This window comes from Etheostoma spectabile, chromosome 7 (genome assembly GCF_008692095.1).
Source record: "Etheostoma spectabile isolate EspeVRDwgs_2016 chromosome 7, UIUC_Espe_1.0, whole genome shotgun sequence".
In the NCBI taxonomy this organism is placed as follows: Eukaryota; Metazoa; Chordata; class Actinopteri; order Perciformes; family Percidae; genus Etheostoma; species Etheostoma spectabile.
In genome coordinates, this window is record NC_045739.1 from 30204357 (window position 1) to 30221966 (window position 17610).

Here is a 17610-nt window from a genome sequence, read left to right on the forward strand (position 1 = left end):
ATGGCTCACAATTGGGCCAATTGTCGATGAACAGAGACACTTTGAATGACAATGGTGGAATCAGCAGCAGTCACACTGGCCTTCATTGAACTGAAACTTGTTCCCTATGAGAGTCAGTATAGTTTAATGGAGTGAGAAGTATCAGGGGGTGAGCTGATAAGGTCTTTGACATAAATGTTAGACCCAGAGTTTGCTTTCAAGTGTGCATGCAGTTTAATTTTATCCCGCATCAAGGTCAGAACTGACAGAAAACCTTATTTGGTTTAATGAGGAAATTGTAAAATAACATGTTTTACATGTGAGTTGTACCGTAATACAACATACAACTGTTTGTATATACACTAGATTCATTTTAGTACATCAGAGCTGCAACGATTAATCAGTTAATCAGAAAATGAAACGGTTTTCAATCAATGTATTGTCATTTTTCATGCAAAAAAAAAAGCAAAATATTCTCAGATTTCGGCTTCTCCAATCTGATTATTTGCTGCCTTTCTCAGTTTGATATTATTGTAAACTGAATATCTAAGGGCTCTGGATTGTTGTTTGGACAAAACGAGACTTTTAAAGACATTTACTTCAGGTTCTGGGAAACTGTGATTGACGTTTTCCACTTTTTAGCTAGCGGATCAAAGAGAGAGGCCTCCGATTTAATTTAACAACTGATAATTATTATCAAGACCAAAGTGATCTGTGTGTTTGGTCTGTCAAAGTATTTTTTTCTCACCCTTTTATTGATGGACAGTATTACATTGTGACAGAGATTATTAATGTTATGTGTGAAATTGAACACTACAGTAGGCTATATGCTGGGGGGGGGGGGGTCTTGAACACTACAGTAGGCTATATGCTGGGGGGGTCTTCAACACTACAGTAGGCTATATGCTGGGGGGTGGTCTTGAACACTACAGTAGGCTATAGCTGGGGGGGGTCTTGAACACTACAGTAGGCTATATCTGGGGGGGCTCTTGAAACTACAGTAGGATATAATGCTGGGGGGGTCTTGAACTTACTCATAGGCTATATGCTGGGGGGGGTCTTGAAACACTACATTAGCTATATGCTTGGGGGGGTCTTGAACACTACAGTAGGCTATATGCTGGGGGGGTCTTGAACACTACATAGGCTATATGCTGGGGGGGTCTTGAACACTACAGTAGCTATATGCTGGGGGGGTCTTGAACACTACAGTAGGCTATATGCTGGGGGGGTCTTAACACTACAGTAGGCTATATGCTGGGGGGGGGTCTTAACACTACAGTAGGCTATATGCTGGGGGGGGTCTTAACCTACATTAGGCTATATGCTGGGGGGGGTCTTAACACTACAGTAGGCTATATGCTGGGGGGGTCTTAACACTACAGTAGGCTATATGCTGGGGGGGTCTTCAACACTACAGTAGGCTATATGCTGGGGGGGGTCTTCAACACTACAGTAGGCTATATGCTGGGGGGGGTCTTCAACACTACAGTAGGCTATATGCTGGGGGGGGGTCTTCAACACTACAGTAGGCTATATGCTGGGGGGGTCTTAAACACTACAGTAGGCTATATGCTGGGGGGGTCTTCAACACTACAGTAGGCTATATGCTGGGGGGGGGTCTTCAACACTACAGTAGGCTATATGCTGGGGGGGGGGTCTTCAACACTACAGTAGGCTATATGCTGGGGGGGGGTCTTCAACACTACAGTAGGCTATATGCTGGGGGGGTCTTGAACACTACAGTAGGCTATATGCTGGGGGGGTCTTCAACACTACAGTAGGCTATATGCTGGGGGGTCTTGAACACTACAGTAGGCTATATGCTGGGGGGGTCTTCAACACTACAGTAGGCTATATGCTGGGGGGGGGGGGTCTTGAACACTACACTAGGTTATATGCCAATGTTGTTTTCAATAAAAAAACATTTGCACAAAGTGAGCCGATCCACTTTTCCATGTTGATAAGAGCATTAAAATGAAAAAAAAATAACGAGACAAAAAGAAAACAATGGACGTTTAGAATAGATAAAAATGTGTGATTAACGATGACATTAATGCAATTTATCGCAATTAAATATTTTAGTCGTTTGACAGCACCCGAATAAATTAACACATTTCTAATGAGTGAATCCAGCATGTGGGGTCTCTGTGTGTGAAGAATTAAGATGACTCTGATTTTGTTAGCACACACTGTTATTACACTAATTATTAATGAGGTGCTGGGAAACTATTATTTATTCCCCATATGGCGTGGGAGGAGCTCCATGCTGAGAAGGCTGAGGAGGTGTGTGTGTGCTGGGAAAGGTGTGTGTGTGTGTGTGAAGACAAAGAACTTCCCCTGATGCCTATGAAGGTGGAGATTACCTTTTCTACTTATTAGTGTGACCGTTGGCCTGCAGTACACACAGGATCTGCAGCGAAGTGAAGTAGCTGGGATGCGTCTGTCTGCGTTGTGATTTCCTGGAAATGGAGCCTTCTTGACTTTTATAATTACCTCTGAGCTTTTGCTTTTGTTTTTACTCAGACCTTTTTTTTTTGTTTTGTTCCGTGGAAACATGGTTCGTTTTGTTGGTCTGTCATCGTGGCGCAGCTGGGACCTGCTGCATGGCGACTCAGAGAGTCCCGGGTCTCCTCTCGCTGAAATGAAACCGACGGCGACTTACTGTCAGGTGAGACGTCGGCAGGCACGTCTGTGACTGTTGTTGGACTTTGATAAAGTAGCAGCAGCAATCACATGTCAGATTACAGTTATTAGTCAATCAACAAGAAAATTAATCTGCAACTTTTTTTTCTTATTTGTGCTTTTTTGTGCTTTTTGTGCTGAAAAAAAAGCCAAACATTTTGTTGGTTCTAGCTTCTCAAATATTACGATTGTCCTTGTCGTACATACAGTAAACGGAGTATATTTGGCCTTTTGAAGACATCACCCTTGGGTTGCAGGGAATTAAAATGGGAGGTGCTTTCCACTTAATGTCTGACATTTCTCATGCCACGCAATTGATTCGTAATGAAAATAATTGTTGGGTGTAGCCCTGACATATTTCAACTTGATTCATCTTTGACCTGATTTAATGTCGCACACAAAACAAGATCAACCATTATCATTTTGGTTTGTTTTCGCCTATCTAATCTGCAGGAGCATAGTGTGTGTGTGTGTGGGGGGGGGGGATTTGTGTAGTGGCTGAAGTGTGAGGGTGGCTGAGATGTCATTATGTAAGCTGCTGTGATGATGGGGGTCAAGTTTCACCTCAGGCTGAAAGCGCGCCACTTTTCTTCGTTATTGCAATTGAAACGGCCGTGAGTCACGCCGCGTGTCTCTTTTACGTTGTTCGAGCTCTGTTGATTCTTTTAAAAAGCAGTTGAAAACTTTACATAAACAGGGGTTTTCTTGCAGTCTGATTTTATGATTTCCGTTGTGATCTTATGTCTTTTATTTATTGTATGATAAATACTTGTTAACTTCCTTACATGTGTTGACCAACGAGTGGGGTTTATTTTAGTTTCCATTCCTGTGTGTGTGTGTGTGTGTGTGTGTGTGTGTGTGTGTGTGTGGTGTGTTGTGTGTGTGTGTGTGGTGTGTGTGTGTGTGTGTGTGTGTGTGTGTGGTGTGTGTGTGTGTGTGTGTGTCCAGGCTTTCAGGAAGGACAGTGTCATGCTGCTTTCCCATCGTTAATCAACCCACCTGATCAAGGCGAGTTGTTATCAGTTGACTAACATAAAGGCAGTAGCGTGGGAGGGGGGTTAGAAAGAGATGTGTGTGTGTGTGGGGGGGGGGGTTGCTCTTTTTCTGTCACCACGTATTTTAATACAATCCCTTCCCATTTAAAGAGATTCTCCTTTCCAGGGCCAAGGTTAATGCCACAAACCCCGGCGATAAGATAAGGCTGTGAGGGGACACATGGCTTGATATGGTTAGGCTGACTGACCCCCTGCCTCCACCCTCCACCTCCCCCTCCAGACCCTCTGCACAGATCGCAGTCCCCGCAACGAGAAACAGAAGAGAGCTCCGGCTCTAACCAACCTCTGTCCTGAGTGACACGTTTACACAGGAGGAACAAGGGGAACCTTGTGAACGTAACTAGACAGACACCACTTAGAGTTTACTATGAGGGTGTATTCGCTTGGGCTGACGCAAATAGTTAGTGTTACTAGCCTCAGAAATATAATTAGAAAAAAAATGACTAGTTTTCATACTTTAAGGGCTTTGACAATTTTTTTCTTTTCTTTTTTTGGGTGAATCGTTGAGTCTGTCAAATGTCAAATACGTTGTGAAAAATGCCCATTGCAGGTTCTGAGAGCACAGTGAGACATCTTCACATTGCTTGTTTTGTCTGTCCAAGAGTTAAAAAACACCCCGAAGCTATTCAGGTCACGAAGACATTTGAAAGATTTGGAGAGCTGGAACCTGAAGATTAAACAATCCAAACGATTGATGGATTATCTTAATAGTTGCATGATGAATTTTCATTCAATCGATTAAATAGCTTCACCTCTGCTAAGTTTTCCTACTTTCCTACCGCTCCTGGAGGATCGACTGTGCTTGTGCTTATCTGCTGCGGATAAGCAGCTTATTAAATGTGCTGAAACACGCAAGTAAACAAAGGGAATTTCCCGTTAGGTCATTATCGGGGCATTTCTTTCTTGTTCCTTGTTTTGGCCCGCTAGCAGGGCATTGTTCAAAGGTCTCCAGGCAAAACAGTGATTTGAGATAGCCCAAAGAATAGTGGAGCGACTTCAAATAAGACTGAAGCGCCCCGTCCGTTTAAAGTCACCCTGTCATTGTCTTGGGTTTTTATTTAGGTAATTGCTAGGACTGAAAGCTAACTTTGCATAAGTAGTGAGTGGTTAGTTGTTGAGACTGGCCCAAAGGATGTGTGAATCAGGGAGCTCCCTACAAGCTGTCACCCTGACTCCACCCCCAAACATTCAGATCAGCCACCCTTTTTTTTTTTTTTTTTTTTTTTTTTTTTCACCCCAGCCCTGCCTCCTCTTTCCTGCCCGACACAATGAGGCAGGATCCTCCTGGTTGCTATGACTTCGGCCCAGTGTCTGTATGAAATGCAACCACTGACTGTTTGGACAGCAGGACAGGACAGAGACCCATCCCTGTTCAAAGAGAAGCTGCTGTCGGGCACGGATCAGGACGCTGGCCGGCAGACACCGGCAATCGCGACCCCGTGATTGGAACGGGGAGCAAGACCGAATGAAGTCATGCAGCTGTTCCGAAGGGGGAATCATAATCAATAACGTGGGGTGTTTTTACAGCCTCACTTAGCTTCATCGGACTGATTCACGTCGTAACTGTCGGCAAGCCTTTGTGTCTGTTTATCCACCGTGGCTTTTCAATTTGGGAGAAGATGAAGAGACGCATCGACGCTGAGAGCGCGGCAGCTGGTTCCAGAATGGGCTGCGATCCATGAATCCAATTGAAGGATTAGGATGGTTTTTGTTACTTTTGACATGCCTCTGGCTTCAATGGTGAGCACTGTTAACGTGGTGGGAAACTGTCGGCCGCCTCTATCCCTGTGTCCTTTTTTAATTGCCACTTCCTGGCCTTTCTCCAATTCTTTGGGAGACTAGTTTCTTGGTACAGATACTTGCTTTCTCGATCTGTAACTGCGGTACATTTGTTTTTAAGTTTGTCGGATTTTTCATCATGAAAAGTAATAGAAAAGCATTTTCTGTCTTTGAAGTCTTTAGAGGTATGAGTGTCTTGGCTGTCAGCTACTGTGAACACAGACTAAACTAATCAGGATTCACTTTTGCCCGGCGGCGGTGCTGTCAGTAGCACAGGGTCCAGACTTTCCCCCGTTTGTCCACGGAGACTGAACACTTCCTGACACCTGTGTCCTTGGCCAGTTGGCCCAGATTCCCCTCCCCCCGCCTAAAAAAAAAAAATCCATAAATGGATCCAGGCTTGTTTCTCTTTCACCGCAACGACTTTACATTTGTCCCATTTCCCCTTTCACTCTAGCTTTGCTTTTAAAGCCAACTTGTCAAACTTTAAGTCACTTTTGTCATCGACCATTATTGTTTAGAGAAAAATAAAAGGACCCCGTCCCCCCCCGTCCCCACACTCAGATTTACTATCTTGTTATGCAACTCTTGTGTGCCTTTCCTCTAGTTAGGCATTTTCTTCCTAAAATGGTAATCTGTGCAGGAGAATTTGAGAGCTATTGATAATACTTAACTGATATACTTGAATAAGTCTTAATCTGAAGTGTTTACCTCTAGTAGCTGTGATGCACAACCTCAGCAGCCTTTTCGTCTGCTTGTGCAGTTTGTCTCCATCTCTACAAAGCTTGGCTCTCCTGTTATTGTCCCCCCCCCCCTCATTGTTCCAGTTCAATCTTCTGTGTGTTCTTTCTACCCAGCCCCCTTAATTCAGATGATGGAAGAGAGGGGTCAGTTAAAAATCTTGATATGCTCATCTTTTAGTTATTACCACATGCTTACAGCAATAATGTTGCAATAAGCTTTACCAGCAGCAGCGAGTGCTCTGCAGACTTTCTGTGGCATTTGGACAAGGGCGAAGAACACGTGGAATGAAAAAGACGTGAAGAAGATCTCCGTTTCTGCTGCAATTTGAATGACTGGACTTTTTGTTTCAAACTGTCCATCACAAGGTCCAACAATGTAAATGGACTGTTCTTATATAGCTTTTCTAGTCTAAACGACTACTCAAAGCGCTTTTACCTAGTGCAGGAACCATCCACCATTAATACACTAGAGGCTGAGACTCATCAGATACACACTCACACACATTTACCCTCCGATGGCGCAGCGGCGGGGGCGACTCAGGGTCCAGTGTCTTGCCCAAGGACACTTTGACATGGGACCGCAGGGCCAGGGATCGAACCACCAACCTCCCGTTAGGCGGCAGCTCTGCCACTGAGCCACAGCCGAGTGCAGTGCTAGATCAGTGTAGAGTAAGGCTGGGCGAGATGGGGAAAATTAGATATCACGATATTTTTGACCAAATACCTCGGTATTGATATTGCAAATATGGTCGGGTTGACTATTGGTGCTTTAACAAAATATTTGAAGTTTAAATAAGAGATGTTTTGATTATAATCATCAGTAATGTGGATATAATGACTAATTGGGTAAAAGCAAATAATAGAACAGCTACAACAGTCTGGTAAGTTTCTTACTGTAATGCAGCTTGTGAAACCACAAGAAGTGGTAGCCCTACTCTTATAAATACCTTTAACCAGTTTGATGATGTGTTATTTGCTGGATTGATATAATTTGAAATGGGGGGGATTTTTGGACCGCCTTTGAAACCCAAACTACACTCTTGCGTCTGTACATTACCATTACATTGAACTGCCTTGCACTATATTAAGACTATATACTATATCTCAGACTATACTGATACTGCACTATTCCTTCCTCCTCTATAATCCTTATTGTATATTTCTTGTCAATGTAGATTTTACTGTATTGTTATACTGTATTCTTAATGGTATTTTTAAATTTTTTCTGTTATGATTCTTTATATGTTAAGTGAGTGTTGTTGTTTTTTTTTTTATGCAAACCTGACCAATAAGTTGATTCTGATACTGATACCCGACAGCATTGCAGCTTTGGGCTCACGTATTTCGGTTACATTGTTTGTGTGTGTGTATGTGGAGGAAGGGGGTTGATCAAGAATTTCTTTGGAATGGCCGGTTAGTTTCAGCAACGGTGTCAGTGTCCTGGAATGCAAGTTCCTTGTCACTGTGTTTTGAAGTGTGTGTGTGTGTGTGTGTGTGTGTGTGGGTCGGTCGGTGGCCTGACTCCCCAGCACCAGATTCCTCGCTCTAACGGTAAAAACAACTGCTTCCTCAGATACTGAGGTGGCCCCTGTTTGTTTGCTTTGCCGCTGCTCGTAAAGTGGACAGAGATGTGATGAGTGAGGCTGCTCGGCAGGGCCTGCTGACAGGGTAACAATGGAGGGAGGGGGGGGGGGGGGGGGGACAATGGCCAGACTCCGGCTGTCTGTTCTTATGGAACAACCTCCCGCCTGCTCCTTGTGATGTCATGAGCATTCACCACGAGGAAGTGGCAGTCCTTCCCTCTCCTGTTTGTGTCTGATCATTAGGCTGGCGTTAACCGTCCTGCTGATGTCATCCCTCGCACAGAATTCCCCTCTGATTTCCTGTTTATCCTGTCCTTGTAGGTTTCTCTCTTTCCCTCATTGTCTCTTTCCATCTGTCTGGAAACGTCTGTCCTTCCTCCTGAGGTGGCAAAATCCCTCAAGGCTTCTCCGCCTCATGTCTTCTTTCATTTTCTGTTATTGAAATTGTTCCTTTTTACACGTTGATAACGCTTCTGTCTGTCCTCCTCTCCGACTTGCAGGGTCAGGCTCGACGGAGGAAGAACATGACCGAGTTCCTGGGAGAGACGAACATTCCGACCCCGGACTCTCTGGGACAGATCGGGGGCTCTCTGCCCGGCATCGGGGGCGGCCCTGACAGCTGGAAGAACCGCGCCGCCAGTCGCTTCAGTGGCTTCTTCAGCTCCAACACCGGAGCGGGGCCCTTTGGCAAGGTACCGCAGATCAGACAAAGATCACAGGACATATAAGAGAGAAGTGGTTTTAAAGCAAAGCGGTGCACTTTCTCATGACTGTTGAGCAGAAATTGTAAAAGCTCTCGCCATCAAGTGTGTTTCCCAGACATGGCTCAGTTTTTTTTTTCTCAAAACAAACATTAAAAGCAAAGGAAAGGGTAGCAAGCAGCAGTGGGAGGGGCTCAGGAGGCTATACCCCCCCCCCCTCTCTCTCCAAGTTCTGGTGAGGTAATTTCCTTTTAAAGTCTCATGTTGTTGGCTCACATACGTTTCTCTGAAAATGAGTAGGCGAAAGAAAAGCCTCCCCCAATTATGTCTAACATTTTCTTAATTTTAAAAAACTTTACCTTAAAAATAAATGCTTATTTTTTTGCTGAGTTATATGAGAAGATTGCTACTTCCTTGTCCGGCCAACTAAGCATAAAGACTAAATAAAGAAGCATTGGGAAACCGTTAGCCTGTCTAAAGGTAACCAAGTCTGCCTTCCAGCACCTCTAAAGCTCACTATTCACCAAAAAAGCAAAATCACAAAGTGTCAAACCTTTACTTTAACTTCTGTATCAGAGCAATTCAACAATAATAATCATTGTTTATTCTAATACACGCCCACATGCTCCCGTTGTATCTCCCCTCCTGAGGTCACATCCTGCACAGTAGCAGATGTCAGATGGAGACAGTATCTGTCAGTCACCTGTCACTGCCTGTCTCATCTCTATTCACCCTAAATGTCCCCCTTAACCCCTCCAGGGCCAGAGATCCTTCACCAGGACCTGGACCTCTTGCACCCTCCATATTGTAGGGGTGAACCACTCTCAGGCCATCCTTTCACAAATCCCCAAAACTTTGAAAAGAAATGCTGATCTCTGATCACGTCACTCCTAAATCGGCCGTGCCGTTTCTCACCTATTAATGGTCGTAGAACAGTACGTTTTTAAAAGGTTTCACGACCCATAAACCACTGGTCCATCTTCCCCCTCCACGCCGCAGCTTCGGCCCCCACTCCCTAGTCCTCTATTGTTAAAGTGGTCTCAATGCACAGAGCTCATTTTCATAACTACATAAGGGCCGCCCGGCTGAACAAAGGCCTGAATAGCAGCTCCTGTTGGATTTAAGAATTACGGCGCCAGTAAGAGCAGGATTTATATGCTAATGCTTGGACTCATCTTTACTTACAGTTGGAGTGGGACAATAAAACCGACACACAAAGGACAGAAATGCACAGTTAGTTTGGCCTCTCGTCTCGCTGTCATGCCGTTAACCTCCTTTAAACAGATTAGGCTTTCATGTAATTTTTGTGTAATGCTTTGTGTGTCATGGCAGGAGGCGGACCGTCTGGAGCAGCTCCAGAGCAAGCTCCACTCCTACACGCTGTTCGGGCTGCCCAAGGTGCCGCGGCAGCTCTCCTTCCACCACGACTCGTGGGAGGAGGAGGAGGAGGAGACCGACCTGGCCCTGGAGGACAGTTGGCAGAAGCTGCTGGACAACCCAGAGGTACAGCACACGAGCCGGGGGTGGGGGGGGGGGGGGGATAGCGTACACACAGACTGGATGCTAAAATCAAATTCATTGAGCAATTCATTGAACTAAGATCATAAGCAAAAATTGAAGAATTATGTTCTGGTGTGAGAAATAAAAAGCAAGAGCCCCCACAGTGTTATTAATATTTGATTTGCAACTTTCCTTGACATCTATCTATCTATCTATCTATCTATCTATCTATCTATCTATCTATCTATCTTCTTCTATCTATCTATCTATATAATACAATGTGATTCACTATTTATAACTGAAAAGACACTGGTATAAGAAAATGGTATACCCTAATTACATTCAACCTTAAAATGTTAATTCAACAATAATTTCCATTATTTATACATTTCATCCTTTTTTCCAATGCTTTTCTGCAAGGGAGAATTGATATGAAATGATAAGATCCTCCTAGCCTGACGTGGTCATACTCATATTCTAGTCAGAATATGAGTAATACTGGGATTATGGGGCGTGTCCCAACCAAACAGTAAAAAAGAATTCCTCTGCTCTCATTGGATAGACCTACAACCAATCGGAGCAACGGAACTCAACACCAGTGAGACGAGACGGTGTATCGTCTCCATAGCAACCACTCTTTGCACTTCGGTCATAACTTCTGACCTGTTTGTAGCTGGATATGTCATTTGTTTTGTCTAAATATGAATATGGTGATAGCTTGCTGCTTGCATTTCTAGTGATGAATCGGCAAAAAACACATTTTTATTTCTCTGATTCATGGCTCCAACGCCGCTGGGCGCTCCCTCTCTTCGGTCTCTCTCTATCTCTCTCCACCGTATAACGTCGCCGAGCTTTCAGGCAGTTGTTTTCGGCTCAGTCTAAAACTCTGCCATTTTGTACAGCTGTTTGTAACGTAACAATAAAATGGATTATTGATCATTTTATTTCTATAGTTTGTAGCTAACATTACCAGCCGACTTCCCTGTGGAAACAGGAGACGTCTCTTACGTCCTAAGCCTCTGCACTTGAACAGCTGGGTCACAGCGACGCCGTCAGCTGAGACGGACGGTTTAGGATTTTAAAACGAACGCGCTGTCGATATCTTCTAGAACCGACGCGATGGTAAATTCTCCAGCGGCAGCCGCCTTTCTTGTGAAAAAAATTCAACCAAACAGCTCTGTGGTGACATGGCTGAATCCGTCACCGGTCCTTCATCAGCCCTGCCCTGATTGGTCCAAACAGCTCTTGCAAAATTACTCCACAACGGATCAAGTCCAGACCAAACTTCCCGATCTCGAATGTTGCGGGCGGGGCTAGGTTTGGCTGGCATCCAGCCTGGCATCCTCCCCCTCCCAACAGACTACCCCCCCCCCCCCCCCCCCTTCAGCCTAAAGAAAAAGCACAGTACCCCGTCAGCCCTACCTATAATTTTCATGCAATCCCTTATGAGTGTTCACATTAACAAAAATTCCCTGGTATGGCATCCTGCTTCTCGGTACGCGCCTGTCTCCTACTTCCTCATCATGTGTCTTTGTCACCCCCGCCCTGCCCTGACGCCTGCTTTCCAAGAATAATGCTTATACCGCGGTTTACCATTGCACTGCTTTCCATACCCGCACATGCCAATGGAAATAACAGCTCTCGCACGCTGGCCGGGACTACCACCTGTTAATGTGTACGTGAGTAATCAGGACGGCGATGTCATCGCTCAGCTGCTGTGCACTCCCATGTACTGGGTGTGCTTTCACCCCCGACAGCTAGTTACATGAACCACGACTTGAGGCCTTAAGCTGATGCTGTCCGGTAATGAATGATCAGAACAAGTTATTCTCGTAGTTGAGAGCATGAATGAAAAGTTTTCTTTACATCACCATCCCTCGTGCCATGACTCAACAACAACATCTGACAGCACAATATATTAAGCACGAGACAACGTTTGACACGAACCATGACATAAAGGGCAGTGGAGAGAATAAACGATTATAATTAAGTTCCCAATATTCACAGATTCTTTCATCTTTATCCACCTTTTTGTAGATTCCAGTTTAAAAATGTGGTGTATATATCTGATCGTAATATGCATAGTAGCACAGTATGCAAGTCTACCGTAGGTCTGCAGAAGCGTGACAATATAGAAGTGCAATCCGCTACCTCTCTTGGTCTTGTGTAATGTCAGAGGAGTTCATCTGACCTGTGAAACTGTATTTGCTACTCCATGTGAAAATGTGTTTAACTTTCTCCACTTTCATAAATCCTAATTCATGCTTTTCAAAAAAAAAATGTAGTGGCTATATACATCATCTTGTCTGTGCACAGAGGGATCTCTTGCCTTCAGGCAAATTATATTTGACATATTTTTCACATTCTTAAACAAGCTATAACTGCTATTCTGCACTTTTGCACAATAAGCGGATGCTCCGACCCACATTAGCAAAGGATTTCAATGACACACTGTGTTTTCACAGCGGGCTGCAGACACAGAGGGCTCTCTATTACATACTTCACTGTTATAGCTGTTAAATGACTCTGCCTCTATAGGATTCACTGTAGGTAGGGTCAACAATTTTGCTTGATGGGATTTTGGTGAACTTAAAACCTTGACCTGATATTAACAGGGGAAATGTCACAGTCAGTGCACAACAGTTCATCTCACACATTTGAACTCTCTGAATGTATTTGTTATATTTATTAATATATCTGTGTTTGTGTGTGCAGGCGTTGACAAGGCGACAGTTCCACCAGCAGGAAGCGATATGGGAGCTGCTGCAGACGGAGGCGACCTACATAAAGAAACTCCGAGTCATCACCGATGTAAGTGCAAACTAATGTGACGATCATGTACTGATACAAGCCTGGCTGTTTCTTTTAAGACAAACTGGTTTCTGTGCTGAGGTGAGATACACAATCAACCTGTTTTTAAGGTCTAAGAATAGACACTAGCCTTTATCACTACTCAGTAAAGTAGCCCACACATGATCATTGTTTTCTGGGAGAGCGAAGCTAGGTGGAGCGCTACCCTTGGCGTGGCGCACCACTCAAAACTGCAACTGAGTGCTGCGCTCAAAGGTCACATTTTTTCAACTTTGACCACAGATACTGCTGATCTTTCAAAGCACAACCACTGAAATTTGAGGAGGACATCAAACTGATTATTGTAGGGTATCTGAGTCAGAAAAGGACATAATCTCTGTTTTGGCTAACCCTGTACGTTGTTCTGTCAGATTCTCCTCCAGATTGTGGAACCATTGGCAAACATGTCTGTATATTAGACACTGAGCATTGTGGAAGTCTTTTTTTGTTGTATTTTTTTTTTGTATTTTTGTGTTTGTGTATGTTCTTATTGTGATATGGATCCCCCTGGGTCTGAAATAAAGTTTATTATAACCAAGTTATCTGAATTCAACGGCAATTGCCAGGGTATTCTTTAGAATTAACCTCACATACATAGTGCAATTACACCATATACTGCATAAAATAACAGGGGTTCCCCCCAGTGAAATGCAAGCATTGAGGCCCACCAGGCCTACGTTGCCCCCCAGCAGGCCTAAGCCACAGGGAATTATTTTTTGATCTATTTTGAAGACGTGTTTTTAACCACAGTTACAGCGGGGCGGCTCAGTTGGAAACTTGGGTGTAGTCATATTTTCAAATCTTATCAAATTTTAGACTTAATATAGAGCCCATAAGGAATCTGTCGTATAGGTTTTTTAAATTCTCAATTTCACGATTCTGTCCATAATTCTTGCTGCCATCAGTCTGTGACTGAGCCGGGCCCTTGTCAAAAAAAGACGCTTGCCACCTGGCAAAACAACGTTTCTGGGGGGGGGGGGGGGGGGGTGTAACCCTTTTAAACCTTTTGGATTTAAAGGCTTTATGTCATTTTGTGTCTTAAAGAAAACGTATAAACTCTTATTCCTTCGTATCCCCCTCTACAGCTGTTCCTGTGTGGGCTGCTGAACCTGCAGGAGAGCGGTCTGCTGACGGAGGTGGAGCCCGCCAAGCTGTTCAGTAACATCCAGGAGATAGTCCGCCTCCACACAGCCCTGTGGAACCAGGTGATGCTGCCCGTCTTGGAGAAGGCCAGGCGGGGCCGCACGCTGCTCGACCCCACGGACCTTTACCACGGCTTCCGGACGGTCAGTGGACACATTGTAAAATATCTACCAATATCTCACAAAGAGAGGGTTTTCGAGGAACCTTGACCCTGTGGACTTTACTACACAGCGCTGATCAGTTTGGGGCTTTGTTAACCGGGCTGAGTCATTTAACCCTTGGGTTGTCTTCCCGTCAAAATTGAAAATCAACACTTTTGTTGACACTTTTTAATCGATGTTTTTTCAACACTTTTGACACTTTTTTTCAATGCTCGTCACTTTTTTTTAAATTTTTCAACACTACATACAACATTAACTCATTAACTTTAGTTTTACAGTTATTTTTAGAATTTTTGGTCAATAAACCTCATTTAAAGGAAATTATCCCTAATGTTTGATGTTCAATTTGTTTTTCAAATAAATATGAAATTGAATAATACACCCCAAAATGAATGATGGTAGAGATTTGTACTTGCCAATGAGCGTTGTGTGGAATCAATCATGTTATTTTGGGGAATTAAAAAGAACATTGATATAGGTAAAGGGGTCAATTTTGACCCGAGGACAACATGAGGGTTAACGTATTTAGGATCAGTTCCTGTCCTGGAGGTCTTAAGGCCCTGACACGCCAACCCGATTATCGGCCGTCGGACAGTCTGGCGAGGTCAGCGACTCGAGTCTGTTTGGTGTGTTCGGTGCCGTGGTCCGTCGGAGGGGCCGTCGGCCTTCGTTTGGGCACGTTTGACATGTTGAATCGGAAGGCGGGCAGTCGGACTCAGGGACCAATCTGATTGGTGGAGTGCTAACCCGGAAATGACGAGCAGGATGAGCACGACTACAGTCTCTCAAAATCTGGCAAAAATCTTTTAAACTGACCTTTGTGGATCTGAAATCAAGATTCCTTGCTGTGTATTTCTTTTCACAATAATTCGTGATAATAATTAAACCAATTGCAGTGGCGTAAGTACATTTCCTCAAGTATTGTACAGTTATGAGGTACTTCACATGTTTATGCTATTTTCGACTTTTCTCCACTCTTCTACAATAATTCCCTATTCAGAGGGAATTATTGTATTTTATACTCCACTACATTAATTTAAAGCTATAGTTTATAGCTTTAGTTTATAGTTTCTTGCAGATAAAAATTTTACATACACATGTAATGCTCATTTTAGAAAAGTGAATGCATTTCTGTAGATTAAACTACCAAACACTATATCAAGTAGCTCAAATTGGCGTCACATTGAATAATTACAACAATAAAATAGGCCTACTGCTCACATTATCACACGAATAACCCAACTGAGATATAATATTATCTAAAATAACAACATTTTGCATGATGATTACTTTTATGTTGAGATTGGAGTACATTTACTTAAAGGATCTGAATACTCCTACAGTATACTAGTATATACTAGTTTTTATTGCAGTTTTGTGTAAATACAACATGAAAAATGAACCTTATCTGAAACAGAACCGTAATATGAGCCAGTATCCAGGATGCCCAGTAAATGCACATTGCAGAGCTACACAGTCTTTCTCTTCATTTTAGACAAAATCAAATAGCATTTTGCACAATACAGTGTTGGCTTTAGACTGAGTCCTAAGTAAATATGTTTTTTCCTCATGTTGATGTTAGCAATATCTCTGACGCATGTCTCCGTTTATTGTGTGTGTTCAGTTTGGCTCCAGGTTCCAGCCCTACATCCTTTACTGCATGGAGGAGGAGGGCTTGATGGAGAACATGCGCACGCTTCTCAGGGACAATGAGCTCTTCAGGACCTACGTCACGGTCAGTCCTCTCTGCTCTCTCGCCTTAAAACCGATCCCAGATACGAAAAGCCATCTCCTCGTTAGTTGTCTTCATATATTCATATCTTTTGGCTCACCAAATGTTTGATTTCCTGTCTTTTTCTGACTCGATCCAGTGGGCAGAGACCCATAAGCAGTGTAACCGTCTAAAACTGCCCGACATGTTGGCGAAGCCTCACCAGAGACTCACCAAATATCCGCTCCTACTGAAGAGCGTTCTCAAGAAGACGGACGAGCCGTCGGCCCGCGACATTGTCAGCAGCATGGTAAGGACAGGGGTGCAATGCAGCTACGCACATTTAAGTACAAGGACCTCAGATTTGTACTGGAGTACTTCTGTTTTGTCCTTTTGGAGGAAGGAAATATTAAAACTTGAATTCATTGCGGCCATTGGACAGCTTTAGTTACTGGGTTACTTAACAGATTAAGACGTTTGCACACAACACATTTGCCGCTTTTCCTTGAATTATTTGACTTTAGGACTGTTGGTTGGATAAAACAATGTGAAGGTGTCACTTTGAGCGCTGGGTTTTTTTAACAGTCAATCCATAAATGGAGAAAAATGAAGAAAATTATTCATCATTTAGGATTTCAAACTTACCTAGAAAAATGAAGAGTTAAATCCTGCTTTTACATTCATGCATACATAATAATCTATAATATATAAAAGGCACTAATATAATGACGTGATGTAATAACAACAATCACAGAGGACTTGTTTCTGTATTGACTCCCCTTAACTCTAATACTTTAAGGACATTTTCCTGGTAATACTTAAGTAACATTTTCTAAGCAGGACTTTTACTCGTAACAGAGTGTTTTTAGTGTGGTATTGGATCAGAAGACTTGCTTTTCTAATCGCCGCGGAAAAACGTCTGACCGTGTTCTTTCTGTGTTTTCCGTCCCGAAGGTGGCCGCGGTAGAGGGCTTCATCAACAGCGTGGAGTCCCGCATGCGCCAGCGTCAGGAACGACAGAAGCTCGCCACCATTTCTGCCCGCATCGACTCCTACGAGGCTGTGGAGGGCAGCAGTGAAGAAGTGGAGAAGGTAAGAAACGATTCAAGGCTTTCCCTCGTTCTCTTCCAAAAAAAGCCCTGTCAGATAGGAGACTTCATGTAAGATTTCCTACATTAAATATCCTTACTCTAATTTCAGTAAGAGATATTGTCATTGGAAAAGGGTTATTTAATGTGACATCATGGCTGGTGATGGATGTGCAATATCTAATACGGCAATGTGTTTTAGTTATTATCATAACATGATTTAATAGGAAATGTGCCATCTGGGTAGACTGCAATATGTGGGGGAGGAGGTCCAGTAGGTTCTCGTGTGGGGGGGGGTATGGTGTGTGACGTTGAGTGCGTTATTAAGAGGCTGGAGTGCGATGTGTCGCCACTTTTGCTCTCTGGGCTGCCCAAGACAAATTTCTTCAATAAAAGCCGTAACTTCTCTTATTTCGGCCTCATGCTATTTGGTCTCTTTCCCGTCAGATCCTCAAGGAGTACAACTGCTTCGACCTCATGGCTCCCATGAGAGGCATCTCCTCGGAGGAGACTCGACAGCTGCATCTTGAGGGAGCGCTGAGGATGAAAGAGGGCAAAGACAGTAGGGTAAGAGTGACTCACACCACTGCTTGTAAAACACACGATGAGCTCTTTACAGTCTACATCTGGTT

The 17610-nt window shown here is 43.7% G+C and overlaps 1 protein-coding gene across 1 annotated transcript in view; it reads left to right on the forward strand.

The window, feature by feature from the left end:
- plekhg5b (pleckstrin homology domain containing, family G (with RhoGef domain) member 5b) overlaps positions 1 to 17610 on the forward strand; it is an 84832-nt gene that overhangs the window by 63903 nt on the left and 3319 nt on the right. The window contains 8 exon segments of the mRNA XM_032520462.1: positions 8325 to 8516; positions 9858 to 10028; positions 12741 to 12836; positions 13961 to 14161; positions 15804 to 15914; positions 16051 to 16200; positions 16845 to 16982; positions 17426 to 17545. Of these exon segments, the coding sequence (XP_032376353.1) occupies positions 8325 to 8516; positions 9858 to 10028; positions 12741 to 12836; positions 13961 to 14161; positions 15804 to 15914; positions 16051 to 16200; positions 16845 to 16982; positions 17426 to 17545 (1179 nt within the window).